Source organism: Pleurodeles waltl, chromosome 1_2 (genome assembly GCF_031143425.1).
Source record: "Pleurodeles waltl isolate 20211129_DDA chromosome 1_2, aPleWal1.hap1.20221129, whole genome shotgun sequence".
Classification (NCBI taxonomy): Eukaryota; Metazoa; Chordata; class Amphibia; order Caudata; family Salamandridae; genus Pleurodeles; species Pleurodeles waltl.
In genome coordinates this window covers 1351454979-1351480673 of record NC_090437.1, presented here as the reverse complement: position 1 = coordinate 1351480673, position 25695 = coordinate 1351454979, and the positions used below count along the sequence as shown (strand labels likewise).

The 25695-nt window shown below is 48.3% G+C and overlaps 1 protein-coding gene across 1 annotated transcript in view; it reads left to right on the top strand.

Annotated features, from left to right (window-relative positions):
• LOC138252844 (uncharacterized) overlaps positions 1-25695 on the top strand; it is a 261104-nt gene that overhangs the window by 94810 nt on the left and 140599 nt on the right. Inside the window, exon 2 of the mRNA XM_069205771.1 lies at positions 20739-20907. Coding sequence (XP_069061872.1) covers positions 20818-20907 — 90 coding nt within the window. The 5' untranslated portion in view covers positions 20739-20817. The remainder of the gene's footprint in view (positions 1-20738; positions 20908-25695) is intronic.

The window sequence follows — 25695 nt, the reverse complement described above, 5'->3', positions numbered from 1 at the left end:
AAATTATTAGCATCATTTTCTTTCACAGTAAGGAGCCTATCCCTACCTTTTCCACTAAATGATAGCCATAGGATAGCAGCCCACTGCCTTTGAGGGACATCCTGTACAACACAGGCCCTCTCAAGTGCAGCAAACCACTTGTTAATGTCATCCCCCTCCTTATAAGGGGGAACTATCTTGTGCAGATTCCTGGAATCATGCTCTTTTGCAGGATGACTATGGGGAATACTGCTGCTGCCACCATGGGTTTCTAAACCCAGTTTCTGTCTCTCCTTCTCTACTTCTAAAGTCTGTCTATCCAAATCCAGCTGTTGCTTCTTGAGCTTCAGTCAGGTTTGTTCCACTCTCAATCTATTGAGCTCCCTTTCTAACAATCTGTCATCAGGGTGGGTGGGAGTGACATGCCTTGAAACAGAAGTATGGTGAGAATGGACAGAAGGAGACCTGTCCCTTACAGAAGCCACCCTAACAGCTTGGCTAACAGAAACATCACTACCAGGATAGTGAGAATAAATGCTTTTGCTATGATGTGAGACAACACTATTTATATGGTGTGGCTCATCATCATTACCAACTATGCTAGACTGTCTAGTAATGGGCAGGCTAGGAAGTTTCTTTCCTGAATCTTTTCCTGGGGGAGTCCCTGGATCAGATTGAGAACCATTAGCTACTTTTTCTACAGATTGGGCACTTATGGCCTTATCCTGTACTCTAAGCATGTTAATTAACAGTTCTAAGGAAGGATTCTTCCCTACACTCAAACCTCTCTCTATGCAGAGATTCCTTGCTCCTTTCCAGCTAAGGTAATCATATGCAAGTTTGGACAGATCAACATTTTGGCCTGTGCCAGACATTTTTAGAGAGAGTTAAAGTGATAGTAAAAGATAAAAAGTTTGTCAGAGCTTTTAGAAAGACAGAGAAAAAAAACTTTTTAAACTTTTTAGAACTTTTTAGAAAGTTAGAAGTACTTTTCAGCACTTAGAAAAGAGTGAAAAGAGGAAATGCAAAACTTTTTGGCTATGTGTATATACACTGACCTTGTTTTGTATATTTTTCTCTTATGAAAAGTACAATGACAAGAGTGGTAAGTAGTCTCAAAAGCACTTATCCCACCGCTGCACAACCAATGTAGGAGGCTGGACTGGCTTGTAGTGAGTACCAAGGGGTACTTCCACCTTGCACCAGGCCCAGTTATCCCTTATTAGTGTATAGGGTGTCTAGCAGCTTAGGCTGATAGATAATGGTAGCTTAGCAGAGCAGCTTAGGCTGAACTAGGAGACGTGTGAAGCTACTACAGTACCACCTAGTGTCATATGCACAATATCATAAGAAAACACAATACACAGTTATACTAAAAATAAAGGTACTTTATTTTTATGACAATATGCCAAAGTATCTTAGAGTGTACCCTCAGTGAGAGGATAGGAAATATACACAAGATATATATACACAGTAGCAAAAATATGCAGTATAGTCTTAGAAAACAGTGCAAACAATGTATAGTTACAATAGGATGCAATGGGGAAACATAGGGATAGGGGCAACACAAACCATATACTCCAAAAGTGGAATGCGAAGCACGAATGGACCCCAAACCTATGTGACCTTGTAGAGGGTCGCTGGGACTATTAGAAAATAGTGAGAGTTAGAAAAATAACCCTCCCCAAGACCCTGAAAAGTGAGTGCAAAGTGCACTAAAGTTCCCCTAAGGACAAAGTAGTCATGTTAGAGGAATAATGCAGGAAAGACACAAACCAGCAATGCAACAACTGTGGATTTCCAATTTAGGGTACCTGTGGAACAAGGGGACCAAGTCCAAAAGTCACAAGCAAGTCGGAGATGGGCAAATGCCCAGGAAATGCCAGCTGCGGGTGCAAAGAAGCTTCTACTGGACAGAAGAAGCTGAGGTTTCTGCAGGAACGAAAAGGGCTAGAGACTTCCCCTTTGGTGGACGGATCCCTCTCGCCGTGGAGAGTCGTGCAGAAGTGTTTTCCCGCCGTAAGAATGCCAACAAGCCTTGCTAGCTGCAAATCGTGCGGTTAGCGTTTTTGGACGCTGCTGAGGCCCAAGAGGTCGCAAATTGGACCAGCAGAGAGAAGGGACGTCGAGCAAGACAAGGAGCCCTCTCTGAAGCCGGTAGCACCCAGAGAAGTGCCAGAAACAGGCACTACGAGGAGGCGTGAAACGGTGCTCGCCGAAGTTGCACAAAGGAGTCCCACGTCGCCGGAGACCAACTTAGAAAGTCGTGCAATGCAGGTTAGAGTGCAGTGGACCCAGGCTTGGCTGTGCACAAAGGATTTCCGCCGGAAGTGCACAGGGGCCGGAGTAGCTGCAAAGTCGCGGTTCCCAGCAATGCAGCCCAGCGAGGTGAGGCAAGGACTTACCTCCACCAAACTTGGACTGAAGAGTCACTGGACTGTGGGGGTAACTTGGACAGAGTCGCTGGATTCGAGGGACCTCACTCGTCGTGCTGAGAGGAGACCCAAGGGACCGGTAATGCAGCTTTTTGGTGCCTGCGGTTGCAGGGGGAAGATTCCGTCGACCCACGGGAGATTTCTTCGGAGCTTCTGGTGCAGAGAGGAGGCAGACTACCCCCACAGCATGCACAAGCAGGAAAACAGTCGAGAAGGCGGCAGGATCAGCGTTACAGAGTTGCAGTAGTCGTCTTTGCTACTATGTTGCAGGTTTGCAGGCTTCCAGCGCGGTCAGCATTCGATTCCTTATCAGAAGGTGAAGAGAGAGATGCAGAGGAACTCGGCTGAGCTCATGCATTCGTTATCTGAAGTTTCCCCAGAGACAGAGACCCTAAATAGCCAGAAAAGTGGGTTTGGCTACTTAGGAGAGAGGATAGGCTACTAACACCTGAAGGAGCCTATCAGAAGGAGTCTCTGACGTCACCTGGTGGCACTGGCCACTCAGAGCAGTCCAGTGTGCCAGCAGCACCTCTGTTTCCAAGATGGCAGAGGTCTGGAGCACACTGGAGGAGCTCTGGACACCTCCCAGGGGAGGTGCAGGTCAGGGGAGTGGTCACTCCCCTTTCCTTTGTCCAGTTTCACGCCAGAGCAGGGCTAAGGGGTCCCCTGAACCGGTGTAGACTGGCTTATGCAGAATTGGGCACATCTGTGCCCAACAAAGCATTTCCAGAGGCTGGGGGAGGCTACTCCTCCCCTGCCTTCACACCATTTTCCAAAGGGAGAGGGTGTCACACCCTCTCTCAGAGGAAGTTCTTTGTTCTGCCATCCTGGGCCAGGCCTGGCTGGACCCCAGGAGGGCAGATGCCTGTCTGAGGGGTTGGCAGCAGCAGCAGCTGCAGTGAAACCCCAGGAAGGGCAGTTTGGCAGTACCAGGGTCTGTGCTACAGACCAGTGGGATCATGGAATTGTACCAACAATGCCAGGATGGCATAGAGGGGGCAATTCCATGATCTTAGACATGTTACATGGCCATATTCGGAGTTACCATTGTGAAGCTACATATAGGTAGTGACCTATATGTAGTGCACGCGTGTAATGGTGTCCCCGCACTCACAAAGTTCATAGAATTGGCTCTGAACAATGTGGGGGCACCTTGGCTAGTGCCAGGGTGCCCTCACACTAAGTAACTTTGCACCTAACCTTTACCAGGTGAAGGTTAGACATATAGGTGACTTATAAGTTACTTAAGTGCAGTGTAAAATGGCTGTGAAATAACGTGGACGTTATTTCACTCAGGCTGCAGTGGCAGGCCTGTGTAAGAATTGTCAGAGCTCCCTATGGGTGGCAAAAGAAATGCTGCAGCCCATAGGGATCTCCTGGAACCCCAATACCCTGGGTACCTTAGTACCATATACTAGGGAATTATAAGGGTGTTCCAGTAGCCAATGTAAATTGGTAAAATTGGTCACTAGCCTGTTAGTGACAATTTGAAAGACATGAGAGAGCATAACCACTGAGGTTCTGGTTAGCAGAGCCTCAGTGAGACAGTTAGGCACCACACAGGGAACACATACATATAGGCCACAAACTTATGAGCACTGGGGTCCTGACTAGCAGGGTCCCAGTGACACATAACAAACATACTGAAAACACAGGGTTTTCACTATGAGCACTGGGCCCTGGCAAGCAGGATCCCAGTGAGACAGTGAAAACACCCTGACATACACTCACAAACAGGCCAAAAGTGGGGGTAACAAGGCTAGAAAGAGGCTACTTTCTCACAGTGTAGCACCACAGCAATCTGTCACTTCAGCATCAGAACTGCACAACAGGTGTACACCACAGCAATCTGTCACTCCAGCTCCAGAACTGCACAACAGGTGTACACCACAGCAATCTGTCACTCCAGCGCCAGAACTGCACAACAGGTGTAGCACCACAGCAATCTGTCACTCCAGCACCAGAACTGCACAACAGGTGTAGCACCAGAGCAATCTGTTACTCCAGCGACTGAACTGCACAACAGGTGTACACCAGAGCAATATGTCAGTCCAGCACTAGAACTGCACAACAGGTGTACACCACAGCAATCTGTCACTCTGGCGCCAGAACTGCACAACAGGTGTGCACCACAGCAATCTGTCACTCCAGCACCAGAACTGCACAACAGGTGTAGCACCACAGCAATCTGTCACTCCATCGCCAGAACTGCACAACAGTTGTAGAACCACAGCAATCTATCACTCCAGCACCAGAACTGCACAACAGGTGTTACACCACAGCAATCTGTCACTCCAGCGCCAGAACTGCACAACAGTTGTAGCACAACAGCAATCTGTCACTCCAGCATCAGAACTGCACAACAGGTGTAGCACCACAGCAATCTGTCCCTCCAGCGCCAGAACTGCACAACAGGTGTAGCACCACAGGAATCTGTCACTCCAGCGCCAGAACTGCGCAACAGGTGTACACCAGAGCAATCTGTCACTCCAGCGCTACAACTGCACAACAGGTGTACACCACAGCAATCTGTCACTCCAGCACCAGAACTGCACAACAGGTGTACACAACAGCAATCTGTCACTCTGTAGGAAAGTACCATCTTGCCTGGCATGTTACCCCCATTTTTCACTGTATATATGTTGTTTTAGTTGTATGTGTCACTGGGACCCTGGTAACCCAGGGCCCCAGTGCTCATAAGTGTGCCTGAATGTGTTACCTGTGTAGTGACTAACTGTCTCACTGAGGCTCTGCTAATCAGAACCTCAGTGGTTATGCTCTCTCATTTCTTTCCAAATTGTCACTGACAGGCTAGTGACCATTTTTACCAATTTACATTGGCTTACTGGAACACCCTTATAATTCCCTAGTATATGGTACTAAGGTACCCAGGGTATTGGGGTTCCAGGAGATCCCTATTGTAGGAAAGTACCATCTTGCCTGGCATGTTACCCCCATTTTTCACTGTATATATGTTGTTTTAGTTGTATGTGTCACTGGGACCCTGGTAACCCAGGGCCCCAGTGCTCATAAGTGTGCCTGAATGTGTTACCTGTGTAGTGACTAACTGTCTCACTGAGGCTCTGCTAATCAGAACCTCAGTGGTTATGCTCTCTCATTTCTTTCCAAATTGTCACTAACAGGCTAGTGACCATTTTTACCAATTTACATTGGCTTACTGGAACACCCTTATAATTCCCTAGTATATGGTACTGAGGTACCCAGGGTATTGGGGTTCCAGGAGATCCCTATGGGCTGCAGCATTTCTTTTGCCACCCATAGGGAGCTCTGACAATTCTTACACAGGCCTGCCACTGCAGCCTGAGTGAAATAACGTCCATGTTATTTCACAGCCATTTTACACTGCACTTAAGTAACTTATAAGTCACCTATATGTCTAACCTTTACCTGGTAAAGGTTAGGTGCAAAGTTACTTAGTGTGAGGGCACCCTGGCACTAGCCAAGGTGCCCCCACATTGTTCAGAGCCAATTCCCTGAACTTTGTGAGTGCGGGGACACCATTACACGCGTGCACTACATATAGGTCACTACCTATATGTAGCTTCACCATGGTAACTCCGAATATGGCCATGTAACATGTCTATGATCATGGAATTGCCCCCTCTATGCCATCCTGGCATAGTTGGCACAATCCCATGATCCCAGTGGTCTGTAGCACAGACCCTGGTACTGCCAAACTGCCCTTCCTGGGGTTTCACTGCAGCTGCTGCTGCTGCCAACCCCTCAGACAGGCAGCTGCCCTCCTGGGGTCCAGCCAGGCCTGGCCCAGGATGGCAGAACAAAGAACTTCCTCTGAGAGAGGGTGTGACACCCTCTCCCTTTGGAAAATGGTGTGAAGGCAGGGGAGGAGTAGCCTCCCCCAGCCTCTGGAAATGCTTTGTTGGGCACAGATGTGCCCAATTCTGCATAAGCCAGTCTACACCGGTTCAGGGACCCCTTAGCCCCTGCTCTGGCGCGAAACTGGACAAAGGAAAGGGGAGTGACCACTCCCCTGACCTGCACCTCCCCTGGGAGGTGTCCAGAGCTCCTCCAGTGTGCTCCAGACCTCTGCCATCTTGGAAACAGAGGTGCTGCTGGCACACTGGACTGCTCTGAGTGGCCAGTGCCACCAGGTGACGTCAGAGACTCCTGCTGATAGGCTCCTTCAGGTGTTAGTAGCCTATCCTCTCTCCTAGGTAGCCAAACCCTCTTTTCTGGCTATTTAGGGTCTCTGTCTCTGGGGAAACTTTAGATAACGAATGCAAGAGCTCATCCGAGTTCCTCTGCATCTCTCTCTTCACCTTCTGATAAGGAAACGACTGCTGACCGCGCTGGAAGCCAGCAAACCTGCAACATAGTAGCAAAGACGACTACTGCAACTCTGTAACGCTGATCCTGCCGCCTTCTCGACTGTTTTCCTGCTTGTGCATGCTGTGGGGGTAGCCTGCCTCCTCTCTGCACCAGAAGCTCCGAAGAAATCTCCCGTGGGTCGACGGAATCTTCCCCCTGCAACCGCAGGCACCAAAAAGCTGCATTACCGGTCCCTTGGGTCTCCTCTCAGCACGACGAGCGAGGTCCCTCGAATCCAGCGACTCTGTCCAAGTGACCCCCATAGTCCAGTGACTCTTCAGCCCAAGTTTGGTGGAGGTAAGTCCTTGCCTCACCTCGCTGGGCTGCATTGCTGGGAACCGCGACTTTGCAGCTACTCCGGCCCCTGTGCACTTCCGGCGGAAATCCTTTGTGCACAGCCAAGCCTGGGTCCACGGCACTCTAACCTGCATTGCACGACTTTCTAAGTTGGTCTCCGGCAACGTGGGACTCCTTTGTGCAACTTCGGCGAGCACCGTTTCACGCATCTTCGTAGTGCCTGTTTCTGGCACTTCTCTGGGTGCTACCTGCTTCAGTGAGGGCTCTTTGTCTTGCTCGACGTCCCTCTCTCTTGAGGTCCAATTTGCGACCTCCTGGTCCCTCCTGGGCCCCAGCAGCGTCCAAAAAAGCCAAATGCACGATTTGCGACTAGCAAGGCTTGTTGGCGTCCTTTCAGCGGTAAAACACTTCTGCACGACTCTCCAAGGCGAGAGGGATCCGTCCACCAAAGGGGAAGTCTCTAGCCGTTTTCGTTCCTGCAGAAACCCCAGCTTCTTCTGTCCAGTAGAAGCTTCTTTGCACCCGCAGCTGGCATATCCTGGGCATCTGCCCATCTCCGACTTGTTTGTGACTTTTGGACTTGGTCCCCTTGTTCCACAGGTACCCTAGATTGGAAATCCACAGTTGTTGCATTGCTGGTTTGTGTCTTTCCTGCATTATTCCTCTAACACAACTACTTTGTCCTTAGGGGGACTTTAGTGCACTTTGCACTCACTTTTCAGGTTCTTGGGGAGGGTTATTTTTCTAACTCTCACTATTTTCTAATAGTCCCAGCGACCCTCTACAAGGTCACATAGGTTTGGGGTCCATTCGTGGTTCGCATTCCACTTTTGGAGTATATGGTTTGTGTTGCCCCTATCCCTATGTTTCCCCATTGCATCCTATTGTAACTATACATTGTTTGCACTGTTTTCTAAGACTATACTGCATATTTTTGCTATTGTGTATATATATCTTGTGTATATTTCCTATCCTCTCACTGAGGGTACACTCTAAGATACTTTGGCATATTGTCATAAAAATAAAGTACCTTTATTTTTAGTATAACTGTGTATTGTGTTTTCTTATGATATTGTGCATATGACACTAGGTGGTACTGTAGTAGCTTCACACGTCTCCTAGTTCAGCCTAAGCTGCTCTGCTAAGCTACCATTATCTATCAGCCTAAGCTGATAGACACCCTATACACTAATAAGGGATAACTGGGCCTGGTGCAAGGTGCAAGTACCCCTTGGTACTCACTACAAGCCAGTCCAGCCTCCTACATTAGTTGTGCAGTGGTGGGATAAGTGTTTGAGACTACTTACCACTCTTGTCATTGTACTTTTCATAAGAGAAAAATATACAAAACAAGGTCAGTGTTTATACACATAGCCAAAACGTTTTGCATTTCCTCTTTTCACTCTTTTCTAAGTGCTGAAAAGTACTCCTAAACTTTCAAAAAGTTCTTAAAAGTTTAAAAAGTTTTTTTCTGTCTTTCCAAAAAGTTCTGAAAACTTTTTTCTCTTTTTCTATCACTTTAACTCTCTCTAAAAAATGTCTGGCACAGGCCAAAGTGTTGATCTGTCCAAACTTGCATATGACAACCTTAGCTGGAAAAGAGCAAGGAGTCTCTGTATAGAGAGAGGTTTGAGTGTAGGGAAGAATCCTTCCTTGGAACTGTTACTTAACATGCTTAGAGAACAGGATAAGGCCATAGGTGCCCTATCTGTTGAAAAAGTACCTAATAGTTCCCAATCTGATTCAGGGACTCCCCCAGGAAAAGATTCAGGAAAGAAACTTCCTAGCCTGCCCATTACTAGACAATCTAGCATAGATGGTAATGATGATGAGCCAATCCAAATAAATAGTGTTGTCTCACATCATAGCAAAAGCATTTATTCTCACCATACTGGTAGTAATGTTTCTGTAAACCAAGCTGTTAGGGTGGCTTCTGTAAGGGACAGGTCTCCTTCTGTTCATTCCCATCATAGCTCTGTTTCTAGAAATGTCCCTCCCACCAACCCTGATGACAGAATGTTAGAGAGGGAACTCAATAAGTTGAGGGTGGAACAAACCAGACTGAAGCTTAAAAAGCAACAGCTGGATTTGGATAGACAGTCTTTTGAATTAGAGAAGGAAAGACAGAAGTTGGGTTTAGATACCCATGGTGGCAGCAGCAGTATTCCCCATAGTCATCCTGCAAAAGAGCATGATTCCAGGAATCTGCACAAGATAGTTCCCCCTTATAAGGAGGGGGATGACATTAACAAGTGGTTTGCTGCACTTGAGAGGGCCTGTGTTGTACAGGATGTCCCTCAAAGGCAGTGGGCTGCTATCCTATGGCTATCATTTAGTGGAAAAGGTAGGGATAGGCTCCTTACTGTGAAAGAAAATGATGCTAATAATTTCCAAGTTCTTAAGAATGCACTCCTGGATGGTTATGGCTTAACCACTGAACAGTACAGGATAAAGTTCAGAGAGACCAAAAAGGAGTCTTCACAAGACTGGGTTGATTTCATTGACCAGGCAGTGAAGGCCTTGGAGGGGTGGTTACATGGCAGTAAAGTTACTGATTATGACAGCCTGTATAACTTGATCCTGAGAGAGCATATTCTTAATAATTGTGTGTCTGATTTGTTGCACCAGTACTTGGTGGACTCTGATCTGACCTCTCCCCAAGAATTGGGAAAGAAGGCAGACAAATGGGTCAGAACAAGAGTGAACAGAAAAGTTCATACAGGGGGTGACAAAGATGGCAACAAAAAGAAGGATGGTAAGTCTTCTGACAAGGGTGGGGACAAATCTAAAAATGAGTCTTCATCAGGCCCACAAAAACACTCTGGTGGGGGTGGTGGGTCCAAATCCTCCTTTAATCAGAACAAGGAAAAGAAACCATGGTGCTATTTATGTAAAATAAAAGGCCATTGGACAACAGATCCCAGTTGTCCAAAGAAAGGCACCACTGTTCCTACCACTACAACCCCTACTGCTACACCTAGTGTCCCTACTAATAGCAGTGGTGGTGGGAGCAAACCTACTAATAGCCAATCCAAGGGAGTAGCTGGGCTCACTTTTGGTAATTTAGTTGGGGTTGGTCTGATTAGGGAGACCACAGAGGCTACTTTAGTCTCTGAAGGGGCTATTGATTTAGCCACTTTGGTTGCTTGCCCCCATAACTTGGAGAAGTACAAGCAACTAACCCTAATAAATGGTGTTGAGGTCCAGGCCTACAGGGACACAGGTGCCAGTATCACAATGGTGATTGAGAAACTGGTGCACCCTGAACAACACATACTTGGACACCAGTACCAAGTAACCGATGCTCACAACATAACACAAAGCCACCCCATGGCTGTTGTAAATCTCAACTGGGGGGGGGGTAACTGGTCCAAAGAAAGTTGTGGTAGCTTCAGATATACCTGTAGACTGTCTATTAGGGAATGATTTGGAGACATCAGCTTGGTCAGATGTGGAGTTGGAGGCCCATGCAGCAATGCTGGGCATCCCAGGGCATATTTTTGCTTTGACAAGGGCTCAGGCCAAAAAGCAAAAAGGACAGGGAAGCTTGGATCCTGGAACAATGGACCAAGTGCTCCCTAAAGCTAGGGCTAGTAGAAGCAAACCACTTCCTACTATCCCTCCCTCTACAGTGGATTCAACTTCTGAGGAAGAAGAATTCCCTCCCTGTGCAGAACCTACACCAGAGGAGCTGGAAGCAGATACTGCTGAGCTTTTGGGTGAAGGGGGGCCTGCCAGAGAGGAGCTGAGTGTGGCACAGCAAACCTGTGCCACATTAGAGGGTCTCAGACAGCAAGCTGTCAAACAGGCTAATGGGGATGTCAGTGACTCTCACAGAGTTTACTGGGAGGACAACCTCTTGTACACTGAGCATAGGGATCCTAAACCTGGAGCTGCCAGGAGATTAGTGATTCCTCAGGAGTACAGAAAGTTCCTCCTAACACTGGCACATGACATTCCCTTAGCTGGGCACCTAGGACAAATGAAAACTTGGGACAGGCTTGTTCCCCTGTTTCATTGGCCTAGGATGTCTGAGGACACAAAGGAATTTTGTAAGTCCTGTGAAACCTGTCAAGCCAGTGGCAAGACAGGTGGCACCCCAAAGGCACCCCTTATCCCACTGCCTGTGGTTGGGGTTCCCTTTGAAAGGGTAGAGGTTGACATAGTTGGCCCCCTTGACCCCCCTACTGCTTCAGGCAATAGGTTTATCTTGGTGGTAGTGGACCATGCCACAAGATATCCTGAAGCAATTCCTTTAAGGACCACTACAGCTCCTGCAGTGGCAAAGGCCCTCCTGGGAATATTTTCCAGGGTGGGCTTCCCAAAGGAAGTAGTATCAGACAGAGGAAGCAATTTCATGTCTGCATACTTAAAGGCCATGTGGAAGGAGAGTGGTGTAACGTACAAGTTCACAACACCCTATCATCCACAAACAAATGGACTGGTGGAGAGATTTAATAAAACTCTCAAAGGCATGATTATGGGTCTCCCTGAAAAACTCCGCAGGAGATGGGATATCCTTCTACCATGCCTCCTTTTTGCCTACAGGGAGGTACCCCAGAAAGGAGTGGGCTTCAGCCCCTTTGAACTTCTTTTTGGACACCCTGTTAGGGGTCCACTCACACTTGTAAAGGAGGGTTGGGAACAACCTTTAAAAGCTCCTAAGCAGGATATTGTGGACTATGTACTTGGCCTCAGATCAAGGATGGCTGAGTACATGAAAAAGGCCAGTAAAAACCTTCAGGCCAGCCAAGAGCTCCAGAAGCAATGGCATGATCAGAAGGCTGTTTTGGTTCAGTACCAACCAGGGCAGAAAGTGTGGGTCTTGGAGCCTGTGGCCCCAAGAGCACTCCAAGATAAATGGAGTGGACCCCACACAATTGTTGAAAAGAAGGGTGAAGTCACCTACTTGGTTGACTTAGGCACTGCCAGGAGTCCCCTTAGGGTGCTCCATGTCAACCGCCTGAAACCCTACTATGACAGGGCTGATCTCACCCTGCTCATGGCAACTGATGAGGGACAGGAAGAAGACAGTGATCCTCTACCTGATCTCTTCTCTTCCACAGAACAAGATGCTCTTGTGGAAGGTGTAGTTTTGGCAGATTGTCTTACTGCTGAGCAGAAAGACCATTGCATAAATCTCCTAGGACAATTTTCAGAACTCTTCTCTACTGTGCCAGGCACCACTTCTTGGTGTGAGCACACTATAGATACTGGAGACAGTTTACCTGTCAAAAGTAAGATCTATAGGCAGCCTGACCATGTCAGGGACTGCATAAAACAAGAAGTTCAGAAAATGTTGGAACTAGGAGTGGTTGAGCACTCTGACAGTCCATGGGCTTCTCCTGTGGTACTGGTACCAAAACCCAATTCTAAAGATGGAAAGAAGGAAATGCGGTTTTGTGTAGACTATAGAGGTCTCAACTTGGTAACCAAAACTGATGCTCACCCTATACCCAGGGCAGATGAGCTTATAGATACACTGGCATCTGCCAAGTATCTAAGCACTTTTGATTTGACTGCAGGGTATTGGCAGATCAAATTATCAGAAGATGCTAAACCTAAGACTGCATTTTCTACCATTGGAGGACATTACCAGTTTACTGTAATGCCTTTTGGTTTGAAAAATGCACCTGCCACTTTTCAGAGGTTGGTGAACACAGTCCTGCAAGGGCTGGAAGCTTTCAGTGCAGCATATTTGGACGATATAGCTGTCTTTAGCTCCAGCTGGGATGATCACCTGGTCCACCTATGGAAAGTTTTGGAGGCCCTGCAAAAGGCAGGCCTCACTATCAAGGCTTCAAAGTGCCAGATAGGGCAGGGTAAGGTGGTTTATCTGGGACACCTTGTTGGTGGGGAACAGATTGCACCACTTCAGGGGAAAATCCAAACAATTATTGATTGGGTTCCCCCTACCACTCAGACTCAGGTGAGAGCCTTCCTAGGCCTCACTGGGTATTACAGGAGGTTCATTAAGAACTATGGCTCCATTGCAGCCTCTCTTAATGACCTCACATCCAAGAAAATGCCTAAAAAGGTATTATGGACAGCAAACTGTCAGAAAGCTTTTGAGGAGCTGAAGCAGGCCATGTGCTCTGCACCTGTCCTGAAAAGCCCTTGTTACTCTAAAAAATTATATGTCCAAACTGATGCATCTGAATTAGGAGTAGGGGCAGTCCTATCACAACTTAATTCTGAGGGCCAGGATCAACCTGTTGCTTTTATTAGTAGGAGGTTGACCCCTAGAGAAAAGCGTTGGTCTGCCATTGAGAGGGAGGCCTTTGCTGTGGTCTGGGCTTTGAAGAAGTTGAGGCCATACCTGTTTGGCACTCACTTCATTGTTCAGACAGACCACAAACCTCTACTTTGGCTAAAACAAATGAAAGGTGAAAATCCTAAATTGTTGAGGTGGTCCATATCCCTACAGGGAATGGACTATACAGTGGAACATAGACCTGGGAGTAGCCACTCCAATGCAGATGGACTCTCCAGATATTTCCACTTAGACAATGAAGACTCATCAGGTAATGGCTAGTCTTATTGTCCTTTGTTTGGGGGGTGGTTGTGTAGGAAAGTACCATCTTGCCTGGCATGTTACCCCCATTTTTCACTGTATATATGTTGTTTTAGTTGTATGTGTCACTGGGACCCTGGTAACCCAGGGCCCCAGTGCTCATAAGTGTGCCTGAATGTGTTACCTGTGTAGTGACTAACTGTCTCACTGAGGCTCTGCTAATCAGAACCTCAGTGGTTATGCTCTCTCATTTCTTTCCAAATTGTCACTAACAGGCTAGTGACCATTTTTACCAATTTACATTGGCTTACTGGAACACCCTTATAATTCCCTAGTATATGGTACTGAGGTACCCAGGGTATTGGGGTTCCAGGAGATCCCTATGGGCTGCAGCATTTCTTTTGCCACCCATAGGGAGCTCTGACAAATCTTACACAGGCCTGCCACTGCAGCCTGAGTGAAATAACGTCCACGTTATTTCACAGCCATTTTACACTGCACTTAAGTAACTTATAAGTCACCTATATGTCTAACCTTTACCTGGTAAAGGTTAGGTGCAAAGTTACTTAGTGTGAGGGCACCCTGGCACTAGCCAAGGTGCCCCCACATTGTTCAGAGCCAATTCCCTGAACTTTGTGAGTGCGGGGACACCATTACACGTGTGCACTACATATAGGTCACTACCTATATGTAGCTTCACAATGGTAACTCCGAATATGGCCATGTAACATGTCTATGATCATGGAATTGCCCCCTCTATGCCATCCTGGCATAGTTGGCACAATCCCATGATCCCAGTGGTCTGTAGCACAGACCCTGGTACTGCCAAACTGCCCTTCCTGGGGTTTCACTGCAGCTGCTGCTGCCAACCCCTCAGACAGGCAGCTGCCCTCCTGGGGTCCAGCCAGGCCTGGCCCAGGATGGCAGAACAAAGAACTTCCTCTGAGAGAGGGTGTGACACCCTCTCCCTTTGGAAAATGGTGTGAAGGCAGGGGAGGAGTAGCCTCCCCCAGCCTCTGGAAATGCTTTGTTGGGCACAGAGGTGCCCAATTCTGCATAAGCCAGTCTACACCGGTTAAGGGACCCCTTAGCCCCTGCTCTGGAGCGAAACTGGACAAAGGAAAGGGGAGTGACCACTCCCCTGACCTGCACCTCCCCTGGGAGGTGTCCAGAGCTCCTCCAGTGTGCTCCAGACCTCTGCCATCTTGGAAACAGAGGTGCTGCTGGCACACTGGACTGCTCTGAGTGGCCAGTGCCACCAGGTGACGTCAGAGACTCCTGCTGATAGGCTCCTCCAGGTGTTAGTAGCCTATACTCTCTCCTAGGTAGCCAAACCCTCTTTTCTGGCTATTTAGGGTCTCTGTCTCTGGGGAAACTTTAGATAACGAATGCAAGAGCTCATCCGAGTTCCTCTGCATCTCTCTCTTCACCTTCTGATAAGGAAACGACTGCTGACCGCGCTGGAAGCCTGCAAACCTGCAACATAGTAGCAAAGACGACTACTGCAACTCTGTAACGCTGATCCTGCCGCCTTCTCGACTGTTTTCCTGCTTGTGCATGCTGTGGGGGTAGCCTGCCTGCTCTCTGCATCAGAAGCTCTGAAGAAATCTCCCGTGGGTCGACGGAATCTTCCCCCTGCAACCGCAGGCACCAAAAAGCTGCATTACCGGTCCCTTGGGTCTCCTCTCAGCACGACGAGCGAGGTCCCTCGAATCCAGCGACTCTGTCCAAGTGACCCCCACAGTCCAGTGACTCTTCAGCCCAAGTTTGGTGGAGGTAAGTCCTTGCCTCACCTCGCTGGGCTGCATTGCTGGGAACCGCGACTTTGCAGCTACTCCGGCCCCTGTGCACTTCCGGCGGAAATCCTTTGTGCACAGCCAAGCCTGGGTCCACGGCACTCTAACCTGCATTGCACGACTTTCTAAGTTGGTCTCCGGCGACGTGGGACTCCTTTGTGCAACTTCGGCGAGCACCGTTTCACGCATCCTCGTAGTGCCTGTTTCTGGCACTTCTCCGGGTGCTACCTGCTTTAGTGAGGACTCTTTGTCTTGCTCGACGTACCCTCTCTCTTCAGGCCCAATTTGCGACCTCCTGGTCCCTCCTGGGCCCCAGCAGCGTCCAAAAACGCCAAACGCACAATTTGCAGCTAGCAAGGCTTGTTGGCGTTCTTTCAGCAGGAAAATACTTCTGCACGACTCTCCATGGCGAGTCGGATCTGTCCACCAAAGGGGAAGTCTCTAGCCCTTGTCGTTTCTGCAGAAACCTCAGCTTCTTCTGTCCAGTTGAAGCTTCTTTGCACCCGCAGCTGGCATTTCCTGGGCATCTGCCCATCTCCGACTTGCTTGTGACTTTTGGACTTGGTCCCCTTGTTCCACAGGTGCCCTAGATTGGAAATCCACAGTTGTTGCTTTGCTGGTTTGTGTCTTTCCTGCATTATTCCTCTAACACGACTACTTTGTCCTTAGGGGAACTTTAGTGCACTTTGCACTCACTTTTCAGGGTCTTGGGGAGGGCTATTTTTCTAACTCTCACTATTTTCTAATAGTCCCAGCGACCCTCTACAAGGTCACCTAGGTTTGGGGTCCATTCGTGGTTCGCATTCCACTTTTGGAGTATATGGTTTGTGTTGCCCCTATCCCTATGTCTCACCATTGCATCCTATTGTAACTATACATTGTTTGCTCTGTTTTCTAAGACTATACTGCATATTTTTGCTATTGTGTATATATATCTTGTGTATATTTCCTATCCTCTCACTGAGGGTACGCTCTAAGATACTTTGGCATATTGTCATAAAAATAAAGTACCTTTATTTTTAGTATAACTGTGTATTGTGTTTTCTTGTGATATTGTGCATATGACACTAAGTGGTACTGTAGTAGCTTCACACGTCTCCTAGTTCACCCTAAGCTGCTCTGCTAAGCTACCATTATCTATCAGCCTAAGCTGCAAGACACCCTATACACTAATAAGGGATAACTGGGCCTGGTGCAAGGTGCAAGTACCCCTTGGTACTCACTACAAGCCAGTCCAGCCTCCTACAGCAAGTGAGTACAGCACTGATTGGGGTTCTTCCCAGGCTGTGGGCGCACCTGATTGGGCTGTCTTCATTATTGCTGCAGTGCCCTCGATGGACAGAGGGTTCCATGCTGTCAGTTGGTGGTCTTTGGTTGATGAGGGGAGAAGGCAGGAAAGGTAAATGGGGGTGGCTGGGGTTTGACGTTGCTGTAGATCTTGGTGATTTTTGGGGGGAAGAAGTTGGATAGGTTGTTGTAGAGTTCTTGTGTAGGGATGATGGTTTGGGTTGCGGCTGTTGGGTTGGTGAATTCCTTGACAATGGTGAAATGTTTCTAGCTGAGTTGGAGGAAGCGTCTTCCTTGGCTTCTGGTGCCACGCAGTTATTTTCTTTCTGTACTGTTGCAGGTGCGCAGGTGTACAGCTGAGACTGTTTTGCAGAAGTATTTCATTGCTGTGTTTTTGGTTTTCTTCGTGTTCATTTTTTTAAGGAAATTAAATTGCCTTAGATACACAGTTAATGGTGAATAATATTTTGGGTAACAGACCAGATTGTGTTTTACATGTACAAAAATGGTCTGAATGGTCCCTAGTTAGTATTCTTGTGGCCCTGGTCTCTTCTTAGAAGCCCAGGCCACAAAAGGAACAGGTTTGCTTTTGACAAATAAAAGTCTGAGAAAGAGGTCCCCCTGTGTGACACAGGAACAAAATGACCTGCTGTGTTAGCACTAGGCTGTACTCGACCAAGTTCAACAAGCACAGAAGAGTCCAGGAAGGGCAGAAGCCCCAACCCACCAGAACACTCTCTACCTGGGAAGTCCCAAGAAATAACACTACAAGTGAACTGTGCTCTTCAAATCAAACAGCACTTTCTTTGAAAAACTATAAATGGCACCAAGAATACTACATCAAAAAATCAAAATCTATTTGGGGTGGAAAACTTGGGTAATGTGTGTAACATACATAGAGATGACAGAGAAAGTAACATTGATGGTTGTGCTCAGGGAGTGTTATCAGCAGCTTACTGCTAATAAAAGGCCTCCCTGAATATCTGAAGACCACCCTATCTCCATCCCCTCCCAGGCAATACTCTTCCACTGTCCAGGGAGGCTGCCTCATCCCCATCCTGTGCCGTGCTGAACCAGGAGCATCCGAACACGTCAAACTTTAAGGGTGGATATTGAAAGACATCCATTCCAGCATTCGTAGAACCCCCTTTGATATCTGCATTATTTACCCCCATACGGTGCTCTTCCAACCCCTGAGGTGATCATCTGCCCTCGATGGAGGGGTGGTCTGGTGGTAGCCTAGCACAGATGCACTGTTAACCTGATCCTAGCGCCTGCCAAAAGCACCTACTATAGCGCTATCTCACTGTGTAAGGACGCTCGTACCGCCACAAGACTGCTGGGTTAGGGGCAGCAGCACCTCTGCTTGCTGGTGACTGAGCGCCTCCCACACCTGTTAACAGCTTTTGGCCCAACCCTCCCAGCTCTAGCAGCACCTCACCCAACCCCAAGCGGTAAAGGTGATCTGTGGCAGCCTAGTGCATGCAACTCTGAAAGATCTCTCAGGGAAAGTGCAGTGAGCACGTCTCACCCTTTCCTCTCTCTAGTCATTAGGGACAGATTTAAGAAAAGTGCTGCTGCACCCAGTGCAGGGCCACTTTCCCTGCACCCCTTAGAGCCCCCTAAATGGCACCATGTGTCCGCCATATCTAAGATATGGCGCACCATGGCGGTAGTTAGGGAACTAGCATTAAAATGTTTTACGCTAGTTCAGAGCTTTTCAGGATAAGCGTAAAAAATGTTGACGCTAATCCTGCAAAGCTCATTGAGACCCATTGTAAACAATGGAAGCCTTATTTGCTATGATTAGTTGTTAAAAGTGCTGAAAAATGACGCTAAGAAATCTCTTGGATGTCTTTGTGCTATTTTTTCACCCCCCACTGATCAGAATACTGATCTTCTGCAGATATCCCCCACTCTAGAAATACTCCTGGTGGCCATATGAGCTTGATCCCACCCCAAAAGATCACGCCTGCAACCTCAGCATCATACTGGACAGCAAACTTTCAATGAAATGCCAAGTCAATGCTGCTGCGTCATCCTGTATCCACACCCTCTCCCTGCTCTGCAAAGTCTTCAAGTGGCTTCCAGTCAACACCAGTAAAATGCTAACGTGGGCTCTCATCACAAACAGGCTAGACTACAGCAATGCACTCTTTGCAGACACCACCACCGAACTCATGAGAAGACTCCAAACGATCCAGAACACAGCAGCCAGACTGATCCTCAACCTGCCCAAGAGAACCCACATTACCCAGCACCTGAAAGACCTCCACTGGCTCCTGCTCCAGAAACGATGTAAATTCAAGTTCCTGAGACACGCCTACAAGGTCCTCCACAGCCAAGGACCCACTTACATGAACAACCACCTGAGGTTCCACCTACCTCCCAGGAACCTCTGCTCCACTCATCTAGCCCTTGCTTAGACACCTCGTATCAGGCAAGACCCCACCGGAGACTGCTCCTTCTCCTACCTCACCACCAAGTCATGGAACGCCCTCCACATCCGCACTTCTACCTCACTGACCCACTTCAAGAAGGGGGTCAAGACCTGGCTTTTTTACTAACCAGCAGCTCAGCACCTGGATACCTGTTTGGGTGAGAAGCTGTGCAATATAAATATAGTTCGATTGATTGATTGGTGCTTTTGTGTGAGTTATCAAGCTGGGTGTGTTTAGCTCGAACCTGGAATGCAGATACCATACCCAGGCTGTACCACAATTTATGTTGATTCCTCCCCTACTGGGTGTAGGAAGCTGGCCTGGTGTGTGGTGGGAACCTAAGGTACTTACACCTCATACCAGGTCTAGGTATCCCCTATCAGTGTAGTGTAGGCAGTGTCTAGAAGCCAGGCTCTCTAGGGGTAGCTCTGGATGTACAGCCAAGGCTTATCTAGGAGACATGCAAAGCTCATGCAACATCACTGTAATCACACTTAGTACTTATACACATGAAAGAATACATTTACTTTATTATGGTAACACAGCACCAAAAATACCATAGAGACTATACTCCCTTAGGAGGTAAGTACTACACAAGGTATATACACTATTTGTCAGAAATAGGCATAGGGTAGTTAGAAAACAGTGCAAACAGTGTAAAACACAATAGAGAATAGTGACCCTACGGGGAGCACAAATCATATACTAAACAAATGGGATGCTAGAGTGTCACCACCACCCAGGTAAGTGTAGTGTGTAGCGGGTCGCTGGGGCTACCAGGAAAGCACAAAGGTAAGTACCACAACACCCCCCAGCAACCAGGAAAGCAGGATTAAATCACTAGAATTTCCACAAAACACTGACTAAGAAGAAAAGAAGAGAATTGCAAAACCCAGAGGTGACTGCAAGAAACCAACGGTGGATTCCTAAAGAGGAAGACCTGTGGAAAGAGGGGACCAAGTCCAGAAGTCACAGCAGAGTCCAGTGGGGGCAGGAACCCCAACCCACCAAGCTGAGGATAGCAGGAGTGTGTTGACGGTGAGGAAGGAAAGACAGCACTGCAGCCCTGGAGTCAGAGTTGAGTTCCTGGAGGATGCAGATGATGTCTGATGCCAGAAGGAAGATTGCAGTTGGGTTTGCATGTTCGGATTCCACCAATAAGCTTTGGCACAGGCAAAACTCGGGGTTGGCGGAAAGTGGTGTGCCGGGGACCAGCAAGGCCCAGGAGGACTCAACTCAGGAGGGGGAGTCAGAGGTGACCCTCAGCGTTGCAGACAGCCCACAGAAGCACAGGACCTGAGTCACCACGATTTCCTTGAGGAGTCAATTGTGTCATGTGCTCGGCTGCCCAATCATCCCTGCTCTTGGGTGGAGATGAGGCAAAACCCGGATTAGGGCGACAGGTGTCACCGGTAGTGGGTTAGACTCAGTCTCCCACACTGCAGGTAATTCTGCCGCTCAAATCCAGTAGTCTCATTAGAATAATGAGAGCCTACCTGACAATAGTGCATTTGCTGCTGCCAAGAGATTACAAATTTAAATTGTTATAGAGAAGTTGTGCAGGTTGTGTTATTAAATCAATGTCCTTTCTCCACTCCCTCTGACCTCCTACTCTCCATTATTTATGTCATGTGTCCAGGTCTTGATATCAAAGGGACCACTGCCGCAGCAGCCACAGCATCCTCGGAGCACCAGAGGTGTGAAGCTGGGCGCCCACCATGGGGAACTACTGCGTGACAATGGTCAACGAGACCCCCTATGTCTTCAGCTTTGCTTTCTCCTATTGGGGCAGCGACTGGGATATTCAGGTGAGCATCAGCCTGGAAGGCACAGGATCGCAGTTCATACAATTCAGAAATGAATACAAGAGGAAGAAGTACAGTATTATCTGAGAAGGGACAGGTATAAAGTCTTAAAGATGCGGGCAGTGTAAGGTTTGCAGCCTGGAATAGAGGAGGTGAGACATGGAATATAAAAAGGCTAAAGTATTTATTGGTATTGTGTAACACTTAGGACCAGATTTATACTCTGTTTGCGCTGAATTATCGTAATTTTTTAAAGCTAATTCAGCACAAACTTAACTCCATATTTATATTTTGACGCTAGACTAGTCTAACGTCAAAACATTGGAGTTAACGTCATTGTATGCTAGTGGGAAACTACCTTGTGTCAATGAGAAGCAAGTTAGGCGTTCCTGGGCCAAAAAATTACTCTAAGGCCCATGCGCCTTATTTATCCTCCTGTGTAAAATAGTGCCCAGGAGGGAGGGGGGCCTAAATAATGCTGCTAAGCTTGCTTAGCATCATTATTTATCACCCGGGTCAGGGCAGGCGTTAGGAGACCTGTGGGACCATGTCCAGGTGAAACACCATGGAAAGAGCCCACAGATGCCCTCCCCAATCCCCAGGAACACCCCCACCCACACCAGAGGGACACCGGAGGATGGGGGACCCCATCCCAGGAAAGTATAGGTAAGTATTTTTTTTAAGTGCCATTGGGGGCCCTGAAATGGGCTCCCCTACATGGCACTGGGTGCAATGGCCATGCACTGGGGTGGTGGGCATGAATACTGTCCTTTCTAAGACAGGAGTCATGTGGTGTGGTAGGTTTTGTGTCAAGAAATGATGCTAGGCTGGTTAGAGTATTTTTTTTTTATTCTAACCAGCCTAATGTCATTTTTTGGTTCAAAACCCCCTTGCCCCATACCGTCACCCCCACCAGGCTAACGTCATTTTCCTTGACGTTAGCCCACCCTTAGCGCCGGCTTGCACCATTCGTCAAATATGACGCCCGGCTGGCGCTGGCACTATACTTTCTAACACAAAACTGCATTAGCGCAATTTTGCATCAAAAAGTATAAATCTGAGCCTTAGTATCTCTATGTGGGGCACTGAAGCACTTGCCTGCATTTGGAGCATGCTACACCTTCCAGGATGTGTGGTGGGAAGACAGTTGTCTTTAAATTGCATCATATGTGGGAGATGTTCACTTGTTGTGGCTGAAGTGGTGTTTGGTCTAGATGAGAAAGCTTTCATGCATCTTTTACATGACAGAAACAACACTCATAGCTGCCAGAGGTGACATTAGCATGAATGTAGACAGTGGAGAAGTGGCAGCCCCCATCCTCCTGGATCTCTCTGCAGCTTCTGACCTTGTCTTTCACACCATCCTCCTCAGACAGCTGCACGATATTGGCACTCAAGGACCCATTCTCCACCGATCTGCCCCTTCTTTAGAGCAAGCTGCCAGCCTCGCACCTTACTCCTCGGAAGCCTGTAAACTCATCTGCAGAGTACCTCAGGGCTCGGCACTCAGCCCCACCCCCTTCAGCATGTCCATGATCCCTCTGGCCACCATCATGCACGCACATGACATCAACATCCGCTCCTACGCAGATGACACATTATTAAATCTTCCTTCTCAGACAAGACCCCCAGACAAGAAACAAGTTCACAACCTGCTGACCGAAGTCAGTAACTGGATGAAAGTCACCTGTCTCAAGCTCAACACCAACAAGACAGACATAGTGATCTCCGACAAGAACATCTCACCATCTGACTAAACTTGCAGCTGGCCAAACTTGGTCGCGCACTCACACCTAAGACTCATGCCAGAAACCTTAATATCAACATCAACAGCAAACTGGACGTGATTGCACAAGTGAATGGCGTTACTGCATCCTGCTTCCACACCCTGAAGATCTTGAGAAGAATCTTCAAAGGTCTCCCAAGCAACACAAGGACACCTGTCACTCGCACCCTAGATACCACTGTGACGGGCTACAGGAACACCCTTTACATTGGGGTCATCAAGCACATCACCAGAGGACTACAAACCATCCAGAACTCAGCAGTCAGACTCATTATCTGTAGGAGGCTGGACTGGCTTGTAGTGAGTACCAAGGGGTACTTGCACCTTGCACCAGGCCCAGTTATCCCTTATTAGTGTATAGGGTGTCTAGCAGCTTAGGCTGATAGATAATGGTAGCTTAGCAGAGCAGCTTAGGCTGAACTAGGAGACGTGTGAAGCTACTACAGTACCACTCAGTGTCATATGCACAATATCATAAGAAAACACAATACACAGTTATACTAAAAATAAAGGTACTTTATTTTTATGACAATATGCCAAAGTATCTTAGAGTGTACCCTCAGTGAGAGGATAGGAAATATACACAAGATATATATACACAATAGCAAAAATATGCAGTATAGTCTTAGAAAAGAGTGCAAACAATGTATAGTTACAATAGGATGCAATGGGGAAACATAGGGATAGGGGCAACACAAACCATATACTCCAAAAGTGGAATGCGAACCACGAATGGACCCCAAACCTATGTGACCTTGTAGAGGGTCGCTGGGACTAATAGAAAATAGTGAGAGTTAGAAAAATAACCCTCCCCAAGACCCTGAAAAGTGAGTGCAAAGTGCACTAAAGTTCCCCTAAGGACAAAGAAGTCGTGTTAGAGGAATAATGCAGGAAAGACACAAACCAGCAATGCAACAACTGTGGATTTCCAATCTAGGATACCTGTGGAACAAGGGGACCAAGTCCAAAAGTCACAAGCAAGTCGGAGATGGGCAGATGCCCAGGAAATGCCAGCTGCGGGTGCAAAGAAGCTTCTACTGGACAGAAGAAGCTGAGGTTTCTGCAGGAACGAAAAGAGCTAGAGACTTTCCCTTTGGTGGACGGATCCCACTCGCCGTGCAGAGTTGTGCAGAAGTGTTTTCCCGCCGAAAGAACGCCAACAAGCCTTGCTAGCTGCAAATCGTGCGGTTAGTGTTTTTGGACGCTGCTGAGGCCCAGGAGGGACCAGGAGGTCGCAAATTGGACCAGCAGAGAGAGGGGACGTCGAGCAAGACAAAGAGCTCTCTCTGAAGCAGGTAGCTCCCGGAGAAGTGCCAGAAACAGGCACTACAAGGATGCGTGAAACGGTGCTTGCCGAAGTTGCACAAAGGAGTCCCTCGTCGCCGGAGACCAACTTAGAAAGTCGTGCAATGCAGGTTAGAGTGCCGTGGACCCAGGCTTGGCTGTGCACAAAGGATTTTCGCCGGAAGTGCACAGGGGCCGGAGAAGCTGCAAAGTCGCGGTTCCCAGCAATGCAGCCCAGCGAGGTGAGGCAAGGACTTACCTCCACCAAACTTGGACTGAAGAGTCACTGGACTGTGGGGGTCACTTGGACAGAGTTGCTGGATTCGAGGGACCTCGCTCGTCGTGCTGAGAGGAGACCCAAGGGACCGGTAATGCAGCTTTTTGGTGCCTGCGGTTGCAGGGGGAAGATTCCGTCGACCCACGGGAGATTTCTTCGGAGCTTCTGGTGCAGAGAGGAGGCAGACTACCCCCACAGCATGCACAAGCAGGAAAACAGTCGAGAAGGCGGCAGGATCAGCGTTACAGAGTTGCAGTAGTCGTCTTTGCTACTATGTTGCAGGTTTGCAGGATTCCAGCGTGGTCAGCAGTCGATTCCTTATCAGAAGATGAAGAGAGAGATGCAGAGGAACTCGGATGAGCTCTTGCATTCGTTATCTAAAGTTTCCCCAGAGACAGAGACCCTAAATAGCCAGAAAAGAGGGTTTGGCTACTTAGGAGAGAGGATAGGCTAGCAACACCTGAAGGAGCCTATCACAAGGAGTCTCTGACGTCACCTGGTGGCACTGGCCACTCAGAGCAGTCCAGTGTGCCAGCAGCACCTCTGTTTCCAAGATGGCAGAGGTCTGGAGCACACTGGAGGAGCTCTGGACACCTCCCAGGGGAGGTGCAGGTCAGGGGAGTGGTCACTCCCCTTTCCTTTGTCCAGTTTCGCGCCAGAGCAGGGCTAAGGGGTCCCCTGAACCGGTGTAGACTGGCTTATGCAGAATTGGGCACCTTTGTGCCCAACAAAGCATTTCCAGAGACTGGGGGAGGCTACTCCTCCCCTGCCTTCACACCATTTTCCAAAGGGAGAGGGTGTCACACCCTCTCTCAGAGGAAGTTCTTTGTTCTGCCATCCTGGGCCAGGCCTGGCTGGACCCCAGGAGGGCAGATGCCTGTCTGAGGGGTTGGCAGCAGCAGCAGCTGCAGTGAAACCCCAGGAAGGGCAGTTTGGCAGTACCAGGGTCTGTGCTACAGACCACTGGGATCATGGGATTGTGCCAACTATGCCAGGATGGCATAGAGGGGGCAATTCCATGATCATAGACATGTTACATGGCCATATTCGGAGTTACCATTGTGAAGCTACATATAGGTAGTGACCTATATGTAGTGCACGCGTGTAATGGTGTCCCCGCACTCACAAAGTTCAGGGAATTGGCTCTGAACAATGTGGGGGCACCTTGGCTAGTGCCAGGGTGCCCTCACACTAAGTAACTTTGCACCTAACCTTTACCAGGTAAAGGTTAGACATATAGGTGACTTATAAGTTACTTAAGTGCAGTGTAAAATGGCTGTGAAATAACGTGGACGTTATTTCACTCAGGCTGCAGTGGCAGGCCTGTGTAAGAATTGTCAGAGCTCCCTATGGGTGGCAAAAGAAATGCTGCAGCCCATAGGGATCTCCTGGAACCCCAATACCCTGGGTACCTCAGTACCATATACTAGGGAATTATAAGGGT